This window comes from Coregonus clupeaformis, chromosome 20 (assembly GCF_020615455.1).
Source record: "Coregonus clupeaformis isolate EN_2021a chromosome 20, ASM2061545v1, whole genome shotgun sequence".
Classification (NCBI taxonomy): Eukaryota; Metazoa; Chordata; class Actinopteri; order Salmoniformes; family Salmonidae; genus Coregonus; species Coregonus clupeaformis.
The window spans coordinates 57,578,265-57,603,616 of NC_059211.1; the positions used below are offsets into that span (position 1 = coordinate 57,578,265).

The 25,352-nt window shown below is 49.0% G+C and overlaps 1 protein-coding gene across 1 annotated transcript in view; it reads right to left on the reverse strand.

The window, feature by feature from the left end:
* The window catches only part of oca2 (oculocutaneous albinism II), a 187,140-nt gene extending 162,540 nt beyond the window's left edge, over positions 1 to 24,600 (reverse strand). Inside the window, exons 1-2 of the mRNA XM_041838659.2 lie at positions 24,390 to 24,600; positions 19,045 to 19,287 (exon numbers count right to left, since the gene is read on the reverse strand). Coding sequence (XP_041694593.1) covers positions 19,045 to 19,280 — 236 coding nt within the window. The 5' untranslated portion in view covers positions 19,281 to 19,287; positions 24,390 to 24,600. The remainder of the gene's footprint in view (positions 1 to 19,044; positions 19,288 to 24,389) is intronic.
* Positions 24,601 to 25,352: the final 752 nt, after the last annotated feature.

The following is a 25,352-nucleotide window of genomic DNA, read 5'->3' on the forward strand; positions in this document are numbered from 1 at the left end:
TCCTGTGAGTGTGTAGAGTCCTGTCAGTGTGTAGAGTCCTGTCAGTGTGTAGGGTCCTGTCAGTGTGTAGAGTCCTGTCAGTGTGTAGAGTCCTGTCAGTGTGTAGAGTCCTGTCAGTGTGTAGAGTCCTGTCAGTGTGTAGAGTCCTGTCAGTGTATAGAGTCCTGTCAGTGTGTAGAGTCCTGTCAGTGTGTAGAGTCCTGTGAGTGTGTAGAGTCCTGTGAGTGTGTAGAGTCCTGTCAGTGTGTAGAGTCCTGTCAGTGTGTAGGGTCCTGTCAGCGTGTAGAGTCCTGTCAGTGTGTAGAGTCCTGTGAGTGTGTAGAGTCCTGTCAGTGTGTAGAGTCCTGTCAGTGTGTAGAGTCCTGTCAGTGTGTAGAGTCCTGTCAGTGTATAGAGTCCTGTCAGTGTGTAGAGTCCTGTCAGTGTGTAGAGTCCTGTCAGGGTGTAGAGTCCTGTCAGTGTGTAGAGTCCTGTCAGTGTGTAGAGTCCTGTCAGTGTGTAGAGTCCTGTGAGTGTGTAGAGTCCTGTGTGTGTAGAGTCCTGTCAGTGTGTAGAGTCCTGTCAGTGTGTAGAGTCCTGTCAGTGTGTAGAGTCCTGTCAGTGTGTAGAGTCCTGTCAGTGTGTAGAGTCCTGTCAGTGTAGAGTCCTGTCAGTGTGTAGAGTCCTGTCAGTGTGTAGAGTCCTGTCAGCGTGTAGAGTCCTGTCAGGGTGTAGAGTCCTGTCAGTGTGTAGAGTCCTGTCAGGGTGTAGAGTCCTGTCAGTGTGTAGAGTCCTGTCAGTGTGTAGAGTCCTGTGAGTGTGTAGAGTCCTGTCAGTGTGTAGAGTCCTGTCAGTGTGTAGAGTCCTGTCAGTGTGTAGAGTCCTGTCAGTGTGTAGAGTCCTGTCAGTGTGTAGAGTCCTGTCAGTGTGTAGAGTCCTGTCAGTGTGTAGAGTCCTGTGAGTGTGTAGAGTCCTGTCAGTGTGTAGAGTCCTGTCAGTGTGTAGAGTCCCGTCAGTGTGTAGAGTCCTGTCAGTGTGTAGAGTCCTGTCAGGGTGTAGAGTCCTGTCAGTGTGTAGAGTCCTGTCAGTGTGTAGAGTCCTGTCAGCGTGTAGAGTCCTGTGAGTGTGCAAAACATAAAATACAAATAACAAATTCAAGGGTCAACTCAGATCAGTTTAGCCATTATGTTAGCTATTTAGTAGTCTTACGGCTTAGGGATTGAAGCTGTTCAGGAGGCTGTTGGCGGAACCAGAGAGAAATGTCTATGGCTTGGGTGGCTGGAGTCGTTAACGGTATTCCAGGCCTTCCTTTAACAGCGCCTGATATAGAGGTCCTGGATGGCAGAGTTCGGCCCCAATGATCTACTGGGCTGTCCGCACCACCCTCTGTAGCACAATGCGATCAAGGGCGGTGCTGTTGCCACACCAAGCAGTGATGTAGCCAGTCAAGATGTTCTCAGTGGTGCAGCTGTTGGTGATTCTGATGACCATTTCTCAATGAAGCGAGTCACGGGTACTTCCTGTTTGAGCTTCTGCTTGTAAACAGGATGCAAGAGCACGGAGTAATGATCTGATTTGCCGAATGACGGACGAGGGAGGGCCTTGTACGCTTGCTTGTGGGTAGAGTAACAGTGGTCTAGGGCGTTATCTCCCCCTAGTGGCGAAGGAGACGTGTTGATGGAAGTTGGGCATCACATGTCTTAATGACACAGAATTAAAATAGCCAGCGACAAGGCAGCCTCAAGATGTACGTTTTCCTTTTTGTTTATAGCCTTGTTCAGTTCGTTAAGTGCCAGCTTGTTATGTTACTTGTCTTCAGGTGAAATGTATACAACAGTCACGATAACAGCTGAAAACTCCCACGGGGGGTAGAAGGGTCGACATTTGCCCATCAGCTATTCCAAGGCTGGTGAACAATGGGTTGAGACATCCACTATGCTCGAGTCAGCACATCATTTGTTGCTGATGAAGAGGCAAACCCCTCCCCTCTCGATTTCCCTGACTCTACTGTCCTGCTGTCCATCGAGTTGGATAGCCATGGGGGGTATCTTGTCCAAAAGTCATATTTCAGAAAAGCAGAGAATATTACAGTTACAAGAGTCCCGTTGGTAGCAAAGCCGTGATCGGAGGTCATCCATTTAATATCAAGTGGCCAATAGAATGGAGGGAAGAGGTAGCCGCTTTTTCCTTCGCCTTAATCTCGCCGGGAATCTCGTCTTAATCCTCTTGGATATCCCGATAATTAGGTCGGAATTAAAGAAAGAGCCCAAGGCAGATGAGTCGAAGTTGATGTCGGAATTGGGGTAAGTAACTGCCGAACTGATGTTCAAAAGTTCTTGTCGGTACTTTTTTTTTAAATAGAGGATACATTTCGTGAAAATAAAGTAAAGACAAATGCCAAAAGAATCACAAAATAGCAAAGTTGGGTCGAAAGGTGGCCATACAGTACGGCACCATCAGAGGGGAAAAAGACGTCAAGGGTAGTTCTGTGTAAGTGGGACCAGTGGACTCAATAGGCTGAGTGAATGAGGAGCAGATGTCATCAACCTTCTTTTTAAAGGGGTTGACAAAGTCGAACCCAGAGAGAGAGGAGGGAGGATGTGGAGGATTAAGGAGGGAGGACAAGGTGGCAAAGAGTTTCCTAGGGTTAGAGGCAGAAGCTTGAATTTTTAAGTGATAGAATGTGGCTTTAGCAGCTGAGACAAGAAGAAAAGGTAGAGAGAAGGGAGTGAAAGGATAACTTCCTCCGGAAGTAGTTTTTTCTCTCAGCTGCCCACAGCCCTGTTCTGTAAGCTTGCAATGGAGCAGGAGGGGAGGGCCAAGCCAGCCGGGAGGAAAGGGGGGAGTGAGAGTCATAGGATGTGGAAAGGGAGGAGAGTAGGGTCGAAGAGGCAGAAACAGGACGGAGAAGGATTGAGCAGAAGGGAGAGATGATAGGATAGAAGAGGAGAGAGTAGTGGGAGAGAGAGAGTGAAGATTGTGACGGCGCATGACCATCTGGGTAGGGGCTGAGTGGGTAGGGTTGGAGGAGAGATGGAGAGACAAGGAAACAAAGTAGTGATCAGAGACCTGGAGGGGGGTTGCAGTGAGATTAGTAGGCATTGCCTGCCTTGTGAGTGGGAGTGGAAAGGGTAAGGTCAAAAGAGGAAAGGAAGGGAAAGGAGGGGACAGTAAGAGGTGGAAAGAAAGGAATCGAAGGCAGACGTCGGGAGGTTGAATTCGCCCAGTACAATAAGTACTGAGCCGTTTATCAAGGTGTCAAACTCATTGAAGAACTCTCTAAGAGCAGCTGGTGGGCAATAGATGACATCAATGTTAAGCTTGAGTGGACAAGTGACAGTGACAGTATGGAATTCAAATGAGATGGACAGGTGAGGGAGGGAGAAAATAGAAAATCTGCAGTTAGGAGAAATGAGTAGCCCTGTGCCACCACCGCTACAACCAGACGCTCTCGAACTATGAGAGAACACGTAGTCAGATGAAGCAAGAGCAGCTGAAGAAGCAGTGTTCTCTGGGGTGATCCATTGCTGAACACCAAAGCACCCCCTTCCCCTTGATTTGCGCGTTCACACACACCACCGCCATTTGCACAAGTGTCCCAAAGCTGAGGGAGTGAAAATTATCGAAGGTGTATGGGCTAATTAGACCATCAGATTGCCACTTCGACTGAGCCAGCAAGGCTGCAGACTTCAGAGCGAAGTGCTATCCCGACTGAGCCAGCAAGGCTGCAGACTTCAGAGCGAAGTGCTATCCCGACTGAGCCAGCAAGGCTGCAGACTTCAGAGCGAAGTGCTATCCCGACTGAGCCAGCAAGGCTGCAGACTTCAGAGCGAAGTGCTATCCCGACACTTCAGGAGTGTGTCCCGAAGTTGACAGGTTTATTGATCCCATCGCCACTCCATTGAAGTTACTCTCAGAGTTTCGTCAGCAACAGGTGACAACGGAGGGCCCTCAGAGCGAGTTGGTAGGGGTGAGGGGGTGGTTTGGGATTAGGGTTGGAGCAAAAACCTACAGGACGGTAGAGGGTTGGAGAGCCCTGGTCTAGGGACTGAAGGGCAGCATAAACTGAGATGAACTCGGCGTCCTTGACCGCAGATCTGCAGTTCCAAACGCTGCCAGAAACCCGGAATTCCACATGGGTTGTGCGCGCAGGGAACACTAAATTAGAAGGGTTGTAGCCAAGGGTGGGAGCGTCTGTAAAGCCAAGGGGTGGGGAGCGTCTGTAAAGCCAAGAGGTGGGGAGCGTCTGTAAAGCCAAGGGGTGGAGAGCGTCTGTAAAGCCAAGGGGTTGGGGAGCGTCTGTAAAGCCAAGGGGTGGGGAGCGTCTGTAAAGCCAAGGGGTGGGGAGCGTCTGTAAAGCCAAGGGGTGGGGAGCGTCTGTAAAGCCAAGGGGTGGGGAGCGTCTGTAAAGCCAAGGGGTGGGGAGCGTCTGTAAAGCCAAGGGGTGGGGAGCGTCTGTAAAGCCAAGGGGTGGGGAGCGTCTGTAAAGCCAAGGGGTGGGGAGCGTCTGTAAAGCCAAGGGGTTGGGGAGCGTCTGTAAAGCCAAGGGGTTGGGGAGCGTCTGTAAAGCCAAGGGGTGGGGAGCGTCTGTAAAGCCAAGGGGTGGGGGAGTGTCTGTAAAGCCAAGGGGTTGGGGAGCGTCTGTAAAGCCAAGGGGTTGGGGAGCGTCTGTAAAGCCAAGGGGTTGGGGAGCGTCTGTAAAGCCAAGGGGTGGGGAGCGTCTGTAAAGCCAAGGGGTGGGGAGCGTCTGTAAAGCCAAGGGGTTGGGGAGCGTCTGTAAAGCCAAGGGGGTTGGGGAGCGTCTGTAAAGCCAAGGGGTTGGGGAGCGTCTGTAAAGCCAAGGGGTGGGGAGCGTCTGTAAAGCCAAGGGGTTGGTGAGCGTCTGTAAAGCCAAGGGGTGGGGAGCGTCTGTAAAGCCAAGGGGTGGGGAGCGTCTGTAAAGCCAAGGGGTTGGTGAGCGTCTGTAAAGCCAAGGGATGGGGAGCGTCTGTAAAGCCAAGGGGTGGGGAGCGTCTGTAAAGCCAAGGGGTGGGGAGCGTCTATAAAGCCAAGGGGTTGGGGAGCGTCTGTAAAGCCAAGGGGTTGGGGAGCGTCTGTAAAGCCAAGGGATGGGGAGCGTCTGTAAAGCCTACAGGGAGAGGGGAGCGTCTGTAAAGCCAAGGGGTGGGGAGCGTCTGTAAAGCCAAGGGGTTGGGGAGCGTCTGTAAAGCCAAGGGGTTGGGGAGCGTCTGTAAAGCCAAGGGGTTGGGGAGCGTCTGTAAAGCCAAGGGGTGGGGAGCGTCTGTAAAGCCAAGGGGTTGGGGAGCGTCTGTAAAGCCAAGGGGTGGGGAGCGTCTGTAAAGCCAAGGGGTGGGGAGCGTCTGTAAAGCCAAGGGGTGGGGAGCGTCTGTAAGCCAAGGGGTGGGGAGCGTCTGTAAAGCCAAGGGGTGGGGAGCGTCTGTAAAGCCAAGGGGGTGGGGAGCGTCTGTAAAGCCAAGGGGTTGGGGAGCGTCTGTAAAGCCAAGGGGTTGGGGAGCGTCTGTAAAGCCAAGGGGGTGGGGAGCGTCTGTAAAGCCAAGGGGTGGGGAACGTCTGTAAAGCCAAGGGGTTGGGGAGCGTCTGTAAAGCCAAGGGGTGGGGAGCGTCTGTAAAGCCAAGGGGTGGGGAGCGTCTGTAAAGCCAAGGGGTGGGGAGCGTCTGTAAAGCCAAGGGGTGGGGAGCGTCTGTAAAGCCAAGGGGTGGGGAGCGTCTGTAAAGCCAAGGGGTGGGGAGCGTCTGTAAAGCCAAGGGGTTGGGGAGCGTCTGTAAAGCCAAGGGGTTGGGGAGCGTCTGTAAAGCCAAGGGGTGGGGAGCGTCTGTAAAGCCAAGGGGTTGGGGAGCGTCTGTAAAGCCAAGGGGGGGGGGAGCGTCTGTAAAGCCAAGTGGTGGGGAGCGTCTGTAAAGCCAAGGGGTGGGGAGCGTCTGTAAAGCCAAGGGGGTGGGGAGCGTCTGTAAAGCCAAGGAGTGGGGAGCGTCTGTAAAGCCAAGGGGTTGGGGGAGCGTCTGTAAAGCCAAGGGGTTGGGGAGCGTCTGTAAAGCCAAGGGGTTGGGGAGCGTCTGTAAAGCCAAGGGGTTGGGGAGCGTCTGTAAAGCCAAGGGGTTGGGGAGCGTCTGTAAAGCCAAGGGGTGGGGAGCGTCTGTAAAGCCAAGGGGTGGGGAGCGAACAGATATAGAAACACACATTATTGCCAAAGCTACAAAAGAGCAAAATGAGATAATCTGTAAATAACGAGGTAAGATACTGAAGTGAGAGAGTGGTGTGGAACCGAGACTACCACCACGAATCACTAGTGTGGCCAGACATATTACTGTTTTACAACTAATGATACTAATCGGGCCAGACATATTACTGTTTTACAACTAATGATACTAGTGTGGCCAGACATATTACTGTTTTACAACTAATGATACTAATCGGGCCAGACATATTACTGTTTTACAACTAATAATACCCATTATTATTGTATAAAGCATTGAATTTGAGTTCTAATTCTATGGAATAGCATAGGTAACTAACATAAGGTTACACTTTCAGGAGGTTGTGAAGGGTTAATAATTGTGACACACCAGCCCAACAGGGGTGAATGATGCTAGTCCTTACTTCACAGGAGGGCCTTTGAAACAAATGTTATAATTTTTGCAGAAATGCCTTTTTGAACTTGTGAACTTAATCAAACTATCTTAATTACAAACAATGGGAGCCATAAATATTAACACAAATGTTAAATTATGAGCCTAATTTAGCCAAGGAGACAGCGTTGAGCTATATAGGATGAAAGACAGGATCCTTCCTGGCTAGTCATGATTGGCTGAGATAATGGAAGGCTTGACCATGCTGACGGTTGGCTATGTGTTTACATGATAATGGAGGGGTTGACCATGTAACGGTTGCTATGTGTTTACATGATAATGGAGGGGTTGACCATGTGACGGTTGGCTATGTGTTTACATGATAATGGAGGGGTTGACCATGTAACGGTTGCTATGTGTTTACATGATAATGGAGGGGTTGACCATGTAACGGTTGCTATGTGTTTACATGATAATGGAGGGGTTGACCATGTAACGGTTGCTATGTGTTTACATGATAATGGAGGGGTTGACCATGTAACGGTTGCTATGTGTTTACATGATAATGGAGGGGTTGACCATGTAACGGTTGCTATGTGTTTACATGATAATGGAGGGGTTGACCATGTAACGGTTGCTATGTGTTTACATGATAATGGAGGGTTGACCATGTAACGGTTGCTATGTGTTTACATGATAATGGAGGGGTTGACCATGTAACGGTTGGCTATGTGTTTACATGATAATGGAGGGTTGACCATGTAACGGTTGCTATGTGTTTACATGATAATGGAGGGGTTGACCATGTAACGGTTGCTATGTGTTTACATGATAATGGAGGGGTTGACCATGTAACGGTTGCTATGTGTTTACATGATAATGGAGGGGTTGACCATGTAACGGTTGCTATGTGTTTACATGATAATGGAGGGGTTGACCATGTAACGGTTGCTATGTGTTTACATGATAATGGAGGGGTTGACCATGTAACGGTTGCTATGTGTTTACATGATAATGGAGGGGTTGACCATGTAACGGTTGCTATGTGTTTACATGATAATGGCGGGGTTGACCATGTAACGGTTGCTATGTGTTTACATGATAATGGAGGGTATAGACAAGGTTACATTGGATAATCTAAACTCAGCAAAAAAAGAAACGTCCTCTCACTGTCAACTGCGTTTATTTTCAGCAAACTTAACGTGTAAATATTTGTATGAACATAACAAGATTCAACAACTGAGACATAAACTGAACAAGTTCCACAGACATGTGACTAACAGAAATTGAATAATGTGTCCCTGAACAAAGGGGGGGTCAAAATCAAAAGTAACAGTCAGTATCTGGTGTGGCCACCAGCTGCATTAAGTACTGCAGTGCATCTCCTCCTCATTTTTGCTGTGAGATGTTACCCCACTCTTCCACCAAGGCACCTGCAAGTTCCCGGACATTTCTGAGGGGAATGGCCTTAGCCCTCACCCTCCGATCCAACAGGTCCTAGACGTGCTCAATGGGATTGAGATCCGGGCTCTTCGCTGGCCATGGCAGAACACTGACATTCCTGTCTTGCAGGAAATCACGCACAGAATGAGCAGTATGGCTGGTGGCATTGTCATGCTGGAGGGTCATGTCAGGATGAGCCTGCAGGAAGGGTACCACATGAGGGAGGAGGATGTCTTCCCTGTAACGCACAGCGTTGAGATTGCCTGCAATGACAACAAGCTCAGTCCGATGATGGTGTGACACACCGCCCCAGACCATGACGGACCCTCCACCTCCAAATCGATCCCGCTCCAGAGTACAGGCCTCGGTGTAACGCTCATTCCTTCGACGATAACCGCGAATCCGACCATCACCCCTGGTGAGACAAAACCGCGACTCGTCAGTGAAGAACGCTTTTTGTCAGTCCTGTCTGGTCCAGCGACGGTGGGTTTGTGCCCATAAGCGACATTGTTGTTGGTGATGTCTGGTGAGGACCTGCCTTACAACAGGCCTACAAGCCCTCAGTCCAGCCTCTCTCAGCCTATTGCAGACAGTCTGAGCACTGATGGAGGGATTGTGCGTTCCTGGTGTAACTCGGGCAGTCGTTGTTGCCATCCTGTACCTGTCCCGCAGGTGTGATGTTCAGATGTACCGATCCTGTGCAGGTGTTGTTACACGTGGTCTGCCACTGCGAGGACGATCAGCTGTCCGTCCCGTCTCCCTGTAGCACTGTCTTAGGCGTCTCACAGTACGGACATTGCAATTTATTGCCCTGGCCACATCTGCAGTCCTCATGCCTCCTTGCTGCATGCCTAAGGCACGTTCACACAGATGAGCAAGGACCCTGGGCATCTTTCTTTTGGTGTTTTTCAGAGTCAGTAGAAAGGCCTCTTTAGTGTCCTAAGTTTTCATAACCTTAATTGCCTACCGTCTGTAAGCTGTTAGTGTCTTAACGACCGTTCCACAGGTGCATGTTCAATAATTGTTGTGTTTAAACCCTTTACAATGAAGATCTGTGAAGTTATTTGGATTTTTACAAATTATCTTTGAAAGACAGGGTTCTGAAAAAGGGATGTTTCTTTTTTTGCTGAGTTTATACAGGGTTACATTGGGATAAGGTATAGATAGGGTTACATAGGGATAAGGTATCGATAGGGTTACATAGGGATAATGTATAGATAGGGTTACATAGGGATAAGGTATAGATAGGGTTACATAGGGATAAGGTATAGATAGGGTTACATAGGGATAAGGTATAAATAGGGTTACATAGGGATAAGTTATAGATAGGGTTACATAGGGATAATGTATAGATAGGGTTACATAGGGATAATGTATATATAGGGTTACATAGGGATAAGGTATAAATAGGGTTACATAGGGATAAGGTATAGATAGGGTTACATAGGGATAAGGTATAGATAGGGTTACATAGGGATAAGGTATAGATAGGGTTACATAAGGATAAGGTATAGATAGGGTTACATAGGGATAAGGTATAGATAGGGTTACATAGGGATAAGGTATAGATAGGGTTACATAAGGTAAAGATAGGTTTAAATAAGGTATAGATAGTTACATAGGGATAAAGTATAGATACTGGTTAACTAATCCTCGTAGATACTGTTATCCAACAATGAAGATATTTTATTGCTTTTTACAGAGGAAGGAGAGGGGTGGAAACAGGTAGTCTAGAACAGGGGTTCCCAAACCTTTTCACTCAGGCCCCCCTTCCAGCATTGGGGAACATCCCGCGCCCCTCCCCGCATCTATATACATCCCGCGCCCCTCCCCGCATCTATATACATCCCGCGCCCCTCCCCTGCATCTATATACATCCCGCGCCCCTCCCCGCATCTATATACATCCCGCGCCCCTCCCCCGCATCTATATACATCCCGCGCCCCTTCCCCGCATCTATATACATCCCGCGCCCCTCCCCCACATCTATATACATCCCGCGCCCCTCCCCCACATCTATATACATCCCGCGCCACTCCCCCACATCTATATACATCCCGCGCCCCTCCCCCACATCTATATACATCCCACGCCCCTCCCCCACATCTATATACATCCCACGCCCCTCCCCCACATCTATATACATCCCACGCCCCTCCCCCACATCTATATACATCCCACGCCCCTCCCCCACATCTATATACATCCACGCCCCTCCCCCACATCTATATACATCCACGCCCCTCCCCCACATCTATATACATCCGCCCCCTCCCCACATCTATATACATCCCGCGCCCTCCCCCACATCTATACACATCCCGCGCCCCCTCCCCCACATCTATATACATCCCACGCCCCTCCCCCACATCTATTACATCCCACGCCCCCTCCCCCACATCTATATACATCCCACGCCCCCTCCCCCACATCTATATACATCCCACGCCCCCTCCCCCACATCTATATACATCCCGCCCCTCCCCACATCTATATACATCCCACGCCCCCTCCCCCGCATCTATATACATCCCGCGCCCCTCCCCCACATCTATATACATCCCACGCCCCTCCCCCACATCTATATATATCCCACGCCCCTCCCCCACATCTATATACATCCCGCCCCTCCCCCACATCTATATACATCCCGCCCCTCCCCCACATCTATATACATCCCGCCCCCTCCCCCACATCTATATACATCCCACCCTCCCCCCACATCTATATACATCCACGCCCCTCCCCGCATCTATATACATCCCACGCCCCTCCCCCACATCTATATACATCCCCGCCCCTCCCCCACATCTATATACATCCCACACCCTCCCCCGCATCTATATACATCCCGCCCCTCCCCCGCATCTATATACATCCCACGCCCTCCCCTGCATCTATATACATCCCGCGCCCCTCCCGCATCTATATACATCCCGCGCCCCCCCCGCATCTATATACATCCGCGCCCCTCCCCGCATCTATACATCCCGCCCCTCCCCACATCTATATACATCCCGCGCCCCTCCCCCACATCTATATACATCCCGCGCCTCCCCCACATCTATATACATCCGCCCCTCCCCCCACATCTATATACATCCCACGCCCCCCTCCCCCACATCTATATACATCCCACGCCCCTCCCCCACATCTATATACATCCCGCGCCCCTCCCCCACATCTATATACATCCCACGCCCCTCCCCCACATCTATATACATCCCACGCCCCTCCCCCACATCTATATACATCCCACGCCCCTCCCCCCACATCTATATACATCCCACGCCCCTCCCCCGCATCTATATACATCCCGCGCCCCTCCCCCACATCTATATACATCCCACGCCCTCCCCACATCTATATATATCCCACGCCCCTTCCCCCACATCTATATACATCCCACGCCCCTCCCCCACATCTATATACATCCCACGCCCCTCCCCCACATCTATATACATCCCACGCCCCTCCCCCACATCTATATACATCCCACGCCCCTCCCCCACATCTATATACATCCCACGCCCCTCCCCGCATCTAATACATCCCACGCCCCTCCCCCCACATCTATATACATCCCACGCCCCTCCCCCACATCTATATACATCCCACACCTCCCCCGCATCTATATACATCCCACGCCCCTCCCCCGCATCTATACATCCCACGCCCCTCCCGCATCTATATACATCCCACGCCCCCTCCCCGCATCTATATACATCCCGCGCCCCCCCCCGCATCTATACATCCCGCGGCCCCTCCCCCACATCTATATACATCCCGCGCCCCTCCCCCACATCTATATACATCCCGCGCCCCTCCCCCCATCTATATACATCCCGCCCCTCCCCCACATCTATTACATCCCACGCCCCTCCCCCACATCTATATACATCCCACCCCCTCCCCCCACATCTATACATCCCACGCCCCTCCCCACATCTATATACATCCCACGCCCTCCCCACATCTATATACATCCCACGCCCTCCCCACATCTATATACATCCCACGCCCTCCCCCACATCTATATACATCCCACGCCCCCTCCCCCCACATCTATATACATCCCGCCCCTCCCCCACATCTATATACATCCCACGCCCCTCCCCCACATCTATATACATCCCACGCCCCTCCCCACATCTATATACATCCACGCCCCCCCCCACATCTATATACATCCCACGCCCCTCCCCACATCTATATACATCCCACGCCCCTCCCCCACATCTATATACATCCCACGCCCCTCCCCCACATCTATATACATCCCACGCCCCTCCCCCACATCTATATATCTATGGGCACAAGCACTGTTCATGACACAAACTGTTCACATCCCTCTTATTCAACTCCCTCTGTTGCCATGTCTAATGTGTATTCACGTGATATTTGAGTGACTCGAACATTACTACAAAATCTATGGGCTAAAAAACCTAGCTAAAAAACATTAGCTGACATGAGCTAGTTGATCTGGACGTTTCTGACAAGTTATAAATAGCTCTCTAAGGTCTGCGATGACATGGACAAGAGGAAAACTCCTGATGCGCTGCCCAATTTCAAAACGGCACCTTGTGCTTTCCACTACACCAACTTTCAAGAGTAAGTTGAAAGCCAGATTGAGTTTTTAAAATAAAAGGAGCACTCCACAGTTTATGAAGTGTGTCTGACCCGAGGACAGACGACTGACCTGAAGCGGAAAGGAAACTGTAACAGGAATTAGAGACGGAGATGAAAAAGGGGAACTGTATAATTGCCTCTCATAGGGCTCTGGTCTAAAGTAGTGCACTACATAGGGAATAGGGTGCCATTCTCTGGTCTAAAGTAGTGCACTACATAGGGAATAGGGTGCCATTCTCTGGTCTAAAGTAGTGCACTACATAGGGAATAGGGTGCCATTCTCTGGTCTAAAGTAGTGCACTACATAGGGAATAGGGTGCCATTCTCTGGTCTAAAGTAATGCACTACATAGGGAATAGGGGGTCATTCTCTGGTCTAAAATAGTGCACTACATAGGGAATAGGGTGTCATTCTCTGGTCTAAAGTAATGCACTACATAGGGAATAGGGGGTCATTCTCTGGTCTAAAGTAGTGCACTACATAGGGAATAGGGTGCCATTCTCTGGTCTAAAGTAGTGCACTATATAGGGAATAGGGTGCCATTCTCTGGTCTAAAGTAGTGCACTACATAGGGAATAGGGTGCCATTCTCTGGCCTAAAGTTGTGCACTATATAAGGAATAGGGGGTCATTTGGAATGCAAACGCCGTCACACTCAGAGATCAAATATCTTCTGACACATTTCATCATGTGCAGGTCTGCCTTCGTCCTGCTCTGTTCGTAAAACCCAAATTCCAGAGTTTAATCTGTTTAATTTGAGTTTAATCCCAATAACGTGAAAGCAACCACAGGTCTGAGATTACCCCCCCTCCCCCTCCCCCTACCCCCCCCCTCCCACTCTCCCTTTCTCGCTCTCCCTCTCTCTACCTTTCTTTTAGTCCGGATTTGGCCCGCTGTGACTGAATACTGTGAATACTTACACTCTCTTGTCCATCAGTTTACACAGAGCTCACACTAGGAATCTCTGATTTGATGGTTCAACAACTCCTCGTGTAACGTGATTTCTACAACCCCTTAACCCTCAAACTACAGACTGGGGTCATTTTGGGAATCATAGCCCAAAGGTGGTTTATTCAATTCTTTAAAATACTGACTTTGACAATCAACTTGTTCTTAAGAAATATAAATCACTGTTGAGTGTTTCTGTATCAATGTGGACTTTTTAAAACTTTGCAAAAAACACAGAATTCTGCCTAGTAATTGGAGAGATAGGACCTTAATTTGAATCTTGGTTTCCCTGTAGACATAATAACAAGTTATCCATACCACCACAGGGTGGAGGGTGACCTGTATCTGTGATTCTGACCAGATAGACCTGTATATCTGTAACGTATACACAGGAAGCAGGAAGCAGGTGCAGAAGGTGAAGACTGAGGCTACTGAGGGCTAAATCCAAGACAGATCATCTGCAGAGATATTGTCACACCTACTCCCGCTCTCCCGCTCGACATCACCGGCCTACTAACCACTGGTCCTGGCAACACACATTACGCACACCTGGCAACCATCATTAAACACCTGGCAACCATCATTACACACACCTGGCAACCATCATTACACACACCTGGCAACCATCATTACGGACCCCTGGCAACCATCATTAAGCACACCTGGCAACCCATCATTACGCACACCTGGCAACCCATCATTACGCACACCTGGCAACCATCATTACGCACACCTGGCAACCCATCATTACGCACACCTGGCAACCATCATTGTGCACACCTGGCAACCATCATTACGCACACCTGGCAACCATCATTGTGCACACCTGGCAACCATCATTACACACACCTGGCAACCATCATTACGCACACCTGGCAACCATCATTAAACACCTGGCAACCATCTTTATGCACACCTGGCAACCATCATTACGCACACCTGGCAACCATCATTACGCAAACCTGGCAACCATCATTACGCACACCTGGCAACCATCATTGCGCACACCTGGCAACCATCATTACGCACACCTGGCAACCCATCATTACGCACACCTGGCAACCATCATTACGCACACCTGGCAACCATCATTGTGCACACCTGGCAACCATCATTACACACACCTGGCAACCATCATTACGCACACCTAGCAACCATCATTAAACACCTGGCAACCATCTTTATGCACACCTGGCAACCATCATTACGCACACCTGGCAACCATCATTACGCAAACCTGGCAACCATCATTACGCACACCTGGCAACACACATTACGCACACCTGGCAACCATCATTAAACACCTGGCAACCATCATTACACACACCTGGCAACCATCATTACACACACCTGGCAACCATCATTACGGACCCCTGGCAACCATCATTAAGCACACCTGGCAACCCATCATTACGCACACCTGGCAACCCATCATTACGCACACCTGGCAACCATCATTACGCACACCTGGCAACCCATCATTACGCACACCTGGCAACCATCATTGTGCACACCTGGCAACCATCATTACACACACCTGGCAACACACATTACACACACCTGGCAACCATCATTGTGCACACCTGGCAACCATCATTACACTCACCTGGCAACCATCATTGTGCACACCTGCTCCGCATCGTTAAGCACACCTGGACTTCATCATCACCCTGATTACTCTCCCTTTATTCAGCCCTCAGTAGCCTCAGTCTTCAGGCAGTATTGGTTTTGTTTACGTTTTCAGTACGCTACCCCTGTTTTGATTATCTTCATGTGTCTTATTATTGAACTCACCTTCTGCACCTGCTTCCTGACTCCCTGTGTATACGTTACAGATATACAGGTAACTGCCAAAATAAAGTAAACACCAACATAAAGTATCTTAAGAGGGCGTTGGGTCACCACAAACCAGAACAGCTTCAATCCTTAAGAGTCTATGGAAGCACCCGTGCATCAACCTAAGTAACGTAATAAAAACAATATCTACCTCCATCACTCCAGTATCCCTGACCCCTGACCCCTATACATATCTACCTCCATCACTCCAGTATCCCTGTCCCCTTACCCCTATACATATCTACCTCCATCACTCCAGTATCCCTGACCCCTGACCCCTATACATATCTACCTCCATCACTCCAGTATCCCTGTCCCCTTACCCCTATACATATCTACCTCCATCACTCCAGTATCCCTGTCACCTGACCCCTATACATATCTACCTCCATCACTCCAGTATCCCTGTCACCTGACCCCTATACATATCTACCTCCATCACTCCAGTATCCCTGTCCCCTTACCCTTATACATATCTACCTCCATCACTCCAGTATCCCTGCACATTGTTAATATGGTATTGAACTGGCCCTGTATATAGTCACCTGACCCTTATACATATCTACCTCCATCACGCCAGTATCCCTGCACATTGTTAATATGGTATTGAACTGACCCTGTATATAGTCACCTGACCCCTATACATATCTACCTCCATCACTCCAGTATCCCTGCACATTGTTAATATGGTATTGAACTGACCCTGTATATAGTCACCTGACCCCTATACATATCTACCTCCATCACTCCAGTATCCCTGCACATTGTTAATATGGTATTGAACTGACCCTGTATATAGTCACCTGACCCCTATACATATCTACCTCCATCACTCCAGTATCCCTGCACATTGTTAATATGGTACTGGAACTGACCCTGTATATAGTATGTCTGATTTTAACGTCTAATTTTAAACGTCTGATTTGAATTAGCTATCTTTTTTAATTCTCCTTCCTCCTGTTTCTTTGTTAGTACTTTTATTTTATTATTTTATGATGTGAAGCACTTTGTTACTTGTATTTAAAAGCGCTATATAAATCAAGTAATGATTATTATTGGTTATTATAACATTTGTTTTGAAGTGACTGAGGATGTGTTGTTTTTGAAGCATCCTGCCCTACCATTCCCATTGTTTCACTAGCAGCGATGCTAATGCTAGCTGTGAGGGAAGTCAAGAAAGACAACTAAGCCATATTTTTGGTCATTGTCTCTCAGGATCAACGGATTAATCACTTTTTGTCAATACAATTAAGTATATTTCAGATGTTGGTGTACTGCTCCCTTTAAATGTAATTTCTACCACAAAAATAGAAAAATATAATCTCAAAACTAAATGGTACTAGAATAAACTGATGGTCCAGTAAATCAGCTTTTTAGTTCTAATGTGGAAAAAAGCTCCTCATTATATAACGGAACAACGTATTTTGCTAAAATAACAGATTGTTTAGGTTACATTTTTTTCTTCAGATAACATTATTTACATGGCTAATGATGTTCTGATAATAACTAAGTTTATATTTAGCTATAAAAACATAAGCTTATGCAACATTAACCAATTGAAAACAGTTCTGTAGCAATAAGGTTTGTGCAGTAGGCTATAGGCCCAGTACATTATAACTGCATATCGCTTGAATTGCCCTGCCAATGTTGTCCTTCTCAGACCATTTTGAAATTATATTAGAAAATGTTTATATATGATCACACCGGTAATATATGATGTGTTGTATTACTTGTGAGGCACAGCTGAGTGAGCATTATAATTTACTTTTATTTTTACTGGACTGATGGCCTGTATCTGATGGTCAGTCTGAGGGGAGTGAGGGAGCAGCAGTGAGGGAGAAGCAGTGAGGGAGCAGCAGTGAGGGAGAAGCAGTGAGGGAGAAGCAGTGAGGGAGAAGCAGTGAGGGAGAAGCAGTGAGGGAGCAGCAGTGAGGGAGAAGCAGTGAGGGAGAAGCAGTGAGGGAGAAGCAGTGAGGGAGAAGCAGTGAGGGAGCAGCAGTGAGGGAGAAGCAGTGAGGGAGAAGCAGTGAGGGAGCAGCAGTGAGGGAGCAGCAGTGAGGGAGCAGCAGTGAGGGAGCAGCAGTGAGGGAGAAGCAGTGAGGGAGCAGCAGTGAGGGAGAAGCAGTGAGGGAGCAGCAGTGAGGGAGCAGCAGTGAGGGAGCAGCAGTGAGGGAGAAGCAGTGAGGGAGCAGCAGTGAGGGAGCAGCAGTGAGGGAGCAGCAGTGAGGGAGCAGCAGTGAGGGAGCAGCAGTGAGGGAGAAGCAGTGAGGGAGAAGCAGTGAGGGAGCAGCAGTGAGGGAGCAGCAGTGAGGGAGAAGCAGTGAGGGAGCAGCAGTGAGGGAGCAGCAGTGAGGGAGAAGCAGTGAGGGAGAAGCAGTGAGGGAGAAGCAGTGAGGGAGAAGCAGTGAGGGAGAAGCAGTGAGGGAGCAGCAGTGAGGGAGAAGCAGTGAGGGAGAAGCAGTGAGGGAGAAGCAGTGAGGGAGCAGCAGTGAGGGAGCAGCAGTGAGGGAGAAGCAGTGAGGGAGAAGCAGTGAGGGAGCAGCAGTGAGGGAGAGGCAGTGAGGGAGCAGCAGTGAGGGAGCAGCAGTGAGGCTGCCTCTCACCCGACTCACCCTCCCTCCGTTCACCCTCCCTCCGCTGTATTCGTTGAGTCTCTCTAATCATGGTTTTAAAAGTTTTGAAATATCACAGTATCAACTTTTCTGTGCGTTCAACATTAACAGTCTATGAGGAAACTGTACAGACACGGGGATTTGAATGACACTACATGACCAAAAGTATGTGGACACCTGCTCATCGAACATCTCATTCCAACATCATGGGCATTAATATGGAGTTGGTCCCCCCTTTGCTGCTATAACAGCCTCCACTCTTCTGGGAAGGCTTTCCACTAGATGTTGGAACATTGCTGCGGGGACTTGCTTCCATTCAGCCACAAGAGCATTAGTGAGGTCGGTCACTGATGTTGGGCGATTAGGCCTGGCTCGCAGTCGGCGTTCCAATTCATCCCAAAGGTGTTCGATGGGGTTGAGGTCAGGGCTCTGTACAGGCCAGTCAAGTTCTTCCACACTGATCTCGACAAACCATTTCTGTATGGACCTGGCTTTGCGCACGGGAGCACTGTAGTGACCTGCCCTCCTGTAGTGACCTGCTCTCCTGTAGTGACCTGCTCTCCTGTAGTGACCTGCTCTCCTGTAGTGACCTGCTCTCCTGTAGTGACCTGCTCTCCTGTAGTGACCTGCTCTCCTGTAGTGACCTGCTCTCCTGTAGTGACCTGCTCTCCTGTAGTGACCTGCTCTCCTGTAGTGACCTGCTCTCCTGTAGTGACCTGCTCTCCTGTAGTGACCTGCTCTCCTGTAGTGACCTGCCCTTCTGTAGTGACCTGCCCTTCTGTATACTGTAGTGACTAAGAGAGTTGGGCCAGTAACTGAAAAGACTGGTTCGAATATCCGAGTCGACTAGGTGAAAAATCTGCCGATGTGCCCTTGAACAAGGCACTTAACCCTAATTGCTCCATTAAGTCACTCTGGATAAGAGCGGCTGATAAATGACTAAAACATAAATGTAAAATGTAGGTTAGCATGTCATTTTGGACGCAGGCTACAGCTACGGTTGTTCCTACCCATCTTCAGCATGCAGAACACAGTTCCCTGGGGATCTGGCGGAGGCCTGCTGTAATTTCTGAGACTCTCTCCTTCCTGAGAATCCCTCCAGCAGACGTAGACCTCCAAAGTTCCCCGCCACGTCCCCGTAGCTCGCCCCTGCCACCGCCTCCGCTGTCCTCAGACTGGACCTTCCCTGGTGGCCCGTGGCTGCTGAGGTCTTTAGGTCCAGGTCACCTTTATTCTCCAGATACATGTTGAGACTGGAGAGGAGGACCACAAAGCGTCCAGACAGACAGAGACAGATGGAGAGACAGAGACCAATAAAAATAAAGCACCATGTCAAGACTCATGAGATTTGTTAGGCCTATAGGTTAGGCTAGAGATTAGGCCTATAGGTTAGGCTACAGATTAGGCCTATAGGTTAGGCTAGAGATTAGGCCTATAGGTTAGGCTACAGATTAGGCCTATAGGTTAGGCTACAGATTAGGCCTATAGGTTAGGCTAGAGATTAGGCCTATAGGTTAGGCTACAGATTAGGCCTATAGGTTAGGCTACAGATTAGGCCTATAGGTTAGGCTAGAGATTAGGCCTATAGGTTAGGCTAGAGATTAGGCCTATAGGTTAGGCTAGAGATTAGGCCTATAGGTTAGGCTACAGATTAGGCCTATAGGTTAGGCTACTGATTAGGCCTATAGGTTAGGCTACTGATTAAGGCCTATAGGTTAGGCTAGAGATTAGGCCTATAGGTTAGGCTACAGATTAGGCCTATAGGTTAGGCTAGAGATTAGGCCTATAGGTTAGGCTACAGATTAGGCCTATAGGTTAGGCTAGAGATTAGGCCTATAGGTTAGGCTAGAGATTAGGCCTATAGGTTAGGCTACAGATTAGGCCTATAGGTTAGGCTACAGATTAGGCCTATAGGTTAGGCTAGAGATTAGGCCTATAGGTTAGGCTAGAGATTAGGCCTATAGGTTAAGGCAGCAGAGTAGGACAAAAGGCATTACAGTATTTGCTTTCCTACTTTGGCCGTTGTCCCTAGACTAGCATTAACACACACAGAGAGCGTGAGAGAGAGCGAGAGAGAGCAAGAGAGAGATAGAGCCCTGCACTAGAAAGAGTTAACAGAGAGAGAGGGCTGCCCTAGTCTAGAGTTAACACAGAGACGGAGGCCTGCCCTAGACTAGAGTTAACAGAGAGAGAGAGAGAGGCCTGCCCTAGACTAGAGTTAACAGAGAGATAGAGGCCTGCCCTACACTAGAGTTAACAGAGAGAGAGAGAGAGGCCTGCCCTAGACTAGAGTTAACAGAGAGATAGAGGCCTGCCCTACACTAGAGTTAACAGAGAGATTGAGGCCTGCCCTAGACTAGAGTTAACAGAGAGATAGAGGCCTGCCCTACACTAGAGTTAACAGAGAGATTGAGGCCTGCCCTAGACTAGAGTTAACAGAGAGATAGAGGCCTGCCCTACACTAGAGTTAACAGATAGATAGAGGCCTGCCCTAGACTAGAGTTAACAGAGAGATAGAGGCCTGCCCTACACTAGAGTTAACAGATAGATAGAGGCCTGCCCTAGACTAGAGTTAACAGAGAGAGAGAGAGGCCTGCAATAGACTAAAGTTAACAAAGAGAGAGAGAGAGGCCTGCCATAGACTAGAGTTCACAGAGAGAGAGGCCTGCCCTAGACTAGAGTTAACAGAGAGGCCTGCTCTAGACAGAGTTAACAGAGAGAGAGAGGCCAGCCCTAGACTAGAGTTAATATATAGAGAGAGGCCTGCCCTAGACTAGAGTTAACAGTAAGAGGCCTGCCCTAGACTAGAGTGAACAGAGAGAGAGAGGCCTGCCCTAGACTAGAGTTAACATAGATGCCTGCCCTAGACTAGAGTTAACAGAGAGAGAGAGGCCTGCCCTAGACTAGAGTTAACAGAGATGCCTGCCCTAGACTAGAGTTAGCAGAGAGATAGAGGCCTGCCCTAGACTAGAGTTAACAGAGAGAGAGAGGCCTGCCCTAGACTAGAGTTAACAGAGAGAGAGAGGCCAGCCCTGGACTAGAGTTAACATAGAGAGAGAGGCCTGCCCTCGACTAGAGTTAACAGAGAGAGGCCTGCCTTAGACTAGAGTTAACAGAGAGAGAGACCTGCCCTAGACTAGAGTTAACAGAGAGAGAGGCCTGCCCTAGACTAGAGTTAACAGAGACAGAGGCCTGCCCTATACTAGAGTTAACAGAGAGACAGAGGCCTGCCCTACACTAGAGTTAACAGAGAGAGAGGCCTGCCATTGACTAGAGTTAACAGAGAGAGAGGCCTGCCCTAGACTATAGTTAACAGAGAGGCCTGCCCTAGACTAGAGTTAACAGAGATTGAGGCCAGCCCTAGACTAGAGTTAACAGAGACAGAGGCCTGCCCTATACTAGAGTTAACAGAGAGACAGAGGCCTGCCCTACACTAGAGTTAACAGAGAGAGAGGCCTGCCATTGACTAGAGTTAACAGAGAGAGAGGCCTGCCCTAAACTAGAGTTAACAGAGGGAGAGGCCTGCCCTAGACTAGAGTTAACAGAGAGAGGCCTGCCCTATACTAGAGTTAACAGAGAGAGAGATGCCTGTCCTAGACTAGAGTTAACAGAGAGAGAGAGAGAGAGAGAGAGGCCTGCCCTACACTAGAGTTAACAGAAAGAGAGAGGCCTGCAATTGACTCGAGTTAACAGGTAGAGATGCCTGCCTTAACAGAGAGACAGAGGCCTGCCATTGACTAGAGTTAACAGAGGGAGAGGCCTTCCCTAGACTAGAGTTAACAGAGAGATAGAGGCCTGCCCTAGACAGAATTAACAGAGAGAGAGATGCCTGCCCTCGACTAGAGTTAACAGAGAGAGAGGCCTGCCCAAGACTAGAGTTAACAGAGAGAGAGAGGCCTGCCCTAGACTAGAGTTAACAGAGAGAGAGAGGCCTGCCTTAGACTAGAGTTAACAGAGAGAGGCCTGCCCTAGACTAGAGTTAACATAGAGAGAGGCCTGCCCTAGACTAGAGTTAACAGAGAGAGGCCTGCCCTAGACTAGAGTTAACAGAGATAGAGGCCTGCCCTAGACTAGAGTTAACAGAGAGGCCTGCCCTAGACTAGAGTTAACAGAGAGAGGCCTGCCCTAGACTAGAGTTAACAGAGAGAGGCCTGCCCTAGACTAGAGTTAACAGAGATAGAGGCCTGCCCTAGACTAGAGTTAACAGAGAGGCCTGCCATAGACTAGAGTTAACAGAGAGAGGCCTGCTCTAGACTAGAGTTAACAGAGAGAGGCCTGCCCTAGACTAGAGTTAACAGAGGGGCCAGCCCTAGACTAGAGTTAACAAAGAGAGAGAGAGGCCTGCCATAGACTAGAGTTAACAGAGAGAGGCCTGCCCTAGACTAGAGTTAACAGAGAGAGAGAGGCCTGCCCTAGACTAGAGTTAGCAGAGAGAGGCCTGCCATTGACTAGAGTTAACAGAGAGAGAGAGAGGCCTGCCTTATACTAGAGTTAACAGAGAGACAGAGGCCTGCCCTAGACTAGAGTTAACAGAGAGAGAGATGCCTGCCCTAGACTAGAGTTAATAGAGAGAGGCCTGCCTGTATGAGATACCCAGGAGAGTATTGTTAGAGTATTGTGGGCTGGCAGGTATAATGAGCCTGGAAGCCTGACTGTGTGAGATACCCAGGGGAGTATTGTTAGAGTATTGTGGGCTGGCAGGTATAATGAGCCTGGAAGCCTGACTGTGTGAGATACCCAGGGGAGTATTGTTAGAGTATTGTGGGCTGGCAGGTATAATGAGCCTGGAAGCCTGACTGTGTGAGATACCCAGGGGAGTATTGTTAGAGTATTGTGGGCTGGCAGGTATAATGAGCCTGGAAGCCTGCCTGTGTGAGATACCCAGGGGAGTATTGTTAGAGTATTGTGGGCTGGCAGGTATAATGAGCCTGGAAGCCTGACTGTGTGAGATACCCAGGGGAGTATTGTTAGAGTATTGTGGGCTGGCAGGTATAATGAGCCTGGAAGCCTGACTGTGTGACATTCCCAGGGGAGTATTGTTAGAGTATTGTGGGCTGGCAGGTATAATGAGCCTGGAAGCCTGACTGTGTGACATTCCCAGGGGAGTCATAAGCTGATCCATGTGGTCTAGACGTGGGCTGACCCATCATGTGATCACAACAATCAGCTACTACCATTGTGTGTCTGCATGCACACTTGGTCCTCATACAGAAACCACGTCACATGACCCCCTGGCTGGCCCCCTGGCTGGTCACATGTGACATCCTTGTGGACACACCACACACAGCAGGACGCACCACACGTCATTTAGCAGACGCTCTTATCCAGAGCGACTTACAGTTAAGTGAGTGCATACATTTTTATTTTATTTTTTCATACAAATTAAATATTTGTCCTCCTCATAGACTATATCAAACTACAGGAAACTACAGAAAATCTGACCTGTTGTATATTAATCAGGAATATATATTGGAACAATTGAGGAAGCAGATAAAGTCTGTGTCTCAAATGGCACTCTTTTAGGTCCCTATGAGCCCTGGTCAAAAGTAGTGCACTAAATAGACAATAGGGTGCCATTTGAGACAGACAGTGTTTCTTTAACTGGATTAGTCCTGAACCTCTCCTGATCATACTAGTTGCCAGTCAGTGTATCTGGGGAGTAACGGTGTGTTATATTGGCCCTTAACATCTACTACACCGTACAGGTGTTTATTTGATTCCAGGTTTTTAAATTGGCAAATCAAACGTCTCCTTCTGTGTCTGAGCGTTAGCCTAGCTGAACTGGTCCTGGTGCCTGGGGTTAAGACCATTCATTTTCTTCCCACAGTAGAGAATATGGGCAAGGGAGAAATCAACAAGCCTGGCGATGATCGCAAACTGTCTAGCGATGATATTGAAATAAAATTGTATTAAATTAAAATCGAAAATCAGCAGACAGTGGATTAATCAACCATACAGAATGTGTGAATTGCCTGCTGTGTGTCAATTAACGGCACTTTCTCCATTGTAAGAGATTAATAAAAGGCATTGTTCCCTAGCTGAGCATGAGTATTATACTGGAATTACTAGTCCTAAACCCACTACAACAAAACTCATTGACTCTAACTAAAATTACAAAACATAATACGCAATGTTAATGTTTCCTAGCACAATATTGCACCTCCATATTAAAGATTGAATTAATAGTAATTTTATGTTGATTATTAATGTAACAAAATAAGTATAATCAGTCCTTTGAAGGTTTTAGAATGTATATAACTAGGAACATTTAAATCTCATGTTTGATAATGGACACCTGGAATAGGACATGCATTACAAATATGGAATGACAAAAAATAATAATAATATTTCTTACCTTTAAAAGTGTATTCTGTTGAAATTGATGGTGTTGATGACAGGGAGGATGAAGGTGACAGGTAAAAGTAACAACAAATGTGGACTGTCCCACGAAAACACCCAGTTTAGTGATGTTGTTTCTGTCTTGGTGTGTGAGGTGAGGCAATCCAGCGCTGTTCCGTATCCCCGAGGAGGTGGACTGAGAGGGAAAGGAAGAGGTGAAGGTGCTATCTCTCCTAGTCCAGGAGAAGAAGAGGAGGAAAACAGAAGGGAAAGGCTCCTCTGAAGGCAGGGTCAAGATGAGAGTCCCTCCCTCCCTCCCTCCCTCCATCGTCATCGCTCCCCTCGTTGGTTAGTCCCTCCCTCCCTCCCTCCCTCCTCATCACTCCCCTCGTTGGTTTGTCCCCCCCCTCCCTCCGGCCCTCCCTCCCTCCCTCCTCATCGCTCCCCTCGTTGGTTACTCCCTCCCTCCCTCCCTCCCTCCTCATCACTCCCTCGTTGGTTTGTCCCCCCCCCTCCCTCCCTCCCTCCCTCCTCCTCATCGCTCCCCTCGTTGGTTACTCCCTCCCTCCATCGTCATCGCTCCCCTCGTTGGTTGGTTAGTCCCTCCCTCCCTCCTTCCCTCCTCACCCCTCCTCTTGTTCGTTACTCCTCTCTCCCCATCGCTATTCTATTTCTCAGAGTAATACTGTACGTGTCTTAGTTATAACCCTCTCTAGACGTCTAGCTCACCCACACCCCTCCCCTCGTTCATAACTCCCCACCCCTCCCCTCGTTCATAACTCCCCACCCCTCCCCTCCCCTCGTTCATAACTCCCCACCCTCCCCTCGTTCATAACTCCCCACCCACATATCTCTCCTCGTTCATAACTCCCCACCCCTCCCCTCGTTCATAACTCCCCACTCCCACCCCTCCCCTCGTTCATAACTCTCCACCCCTCCACTCCCCTCGTTCATAACTCCCCACCCACACCCCTCCCCT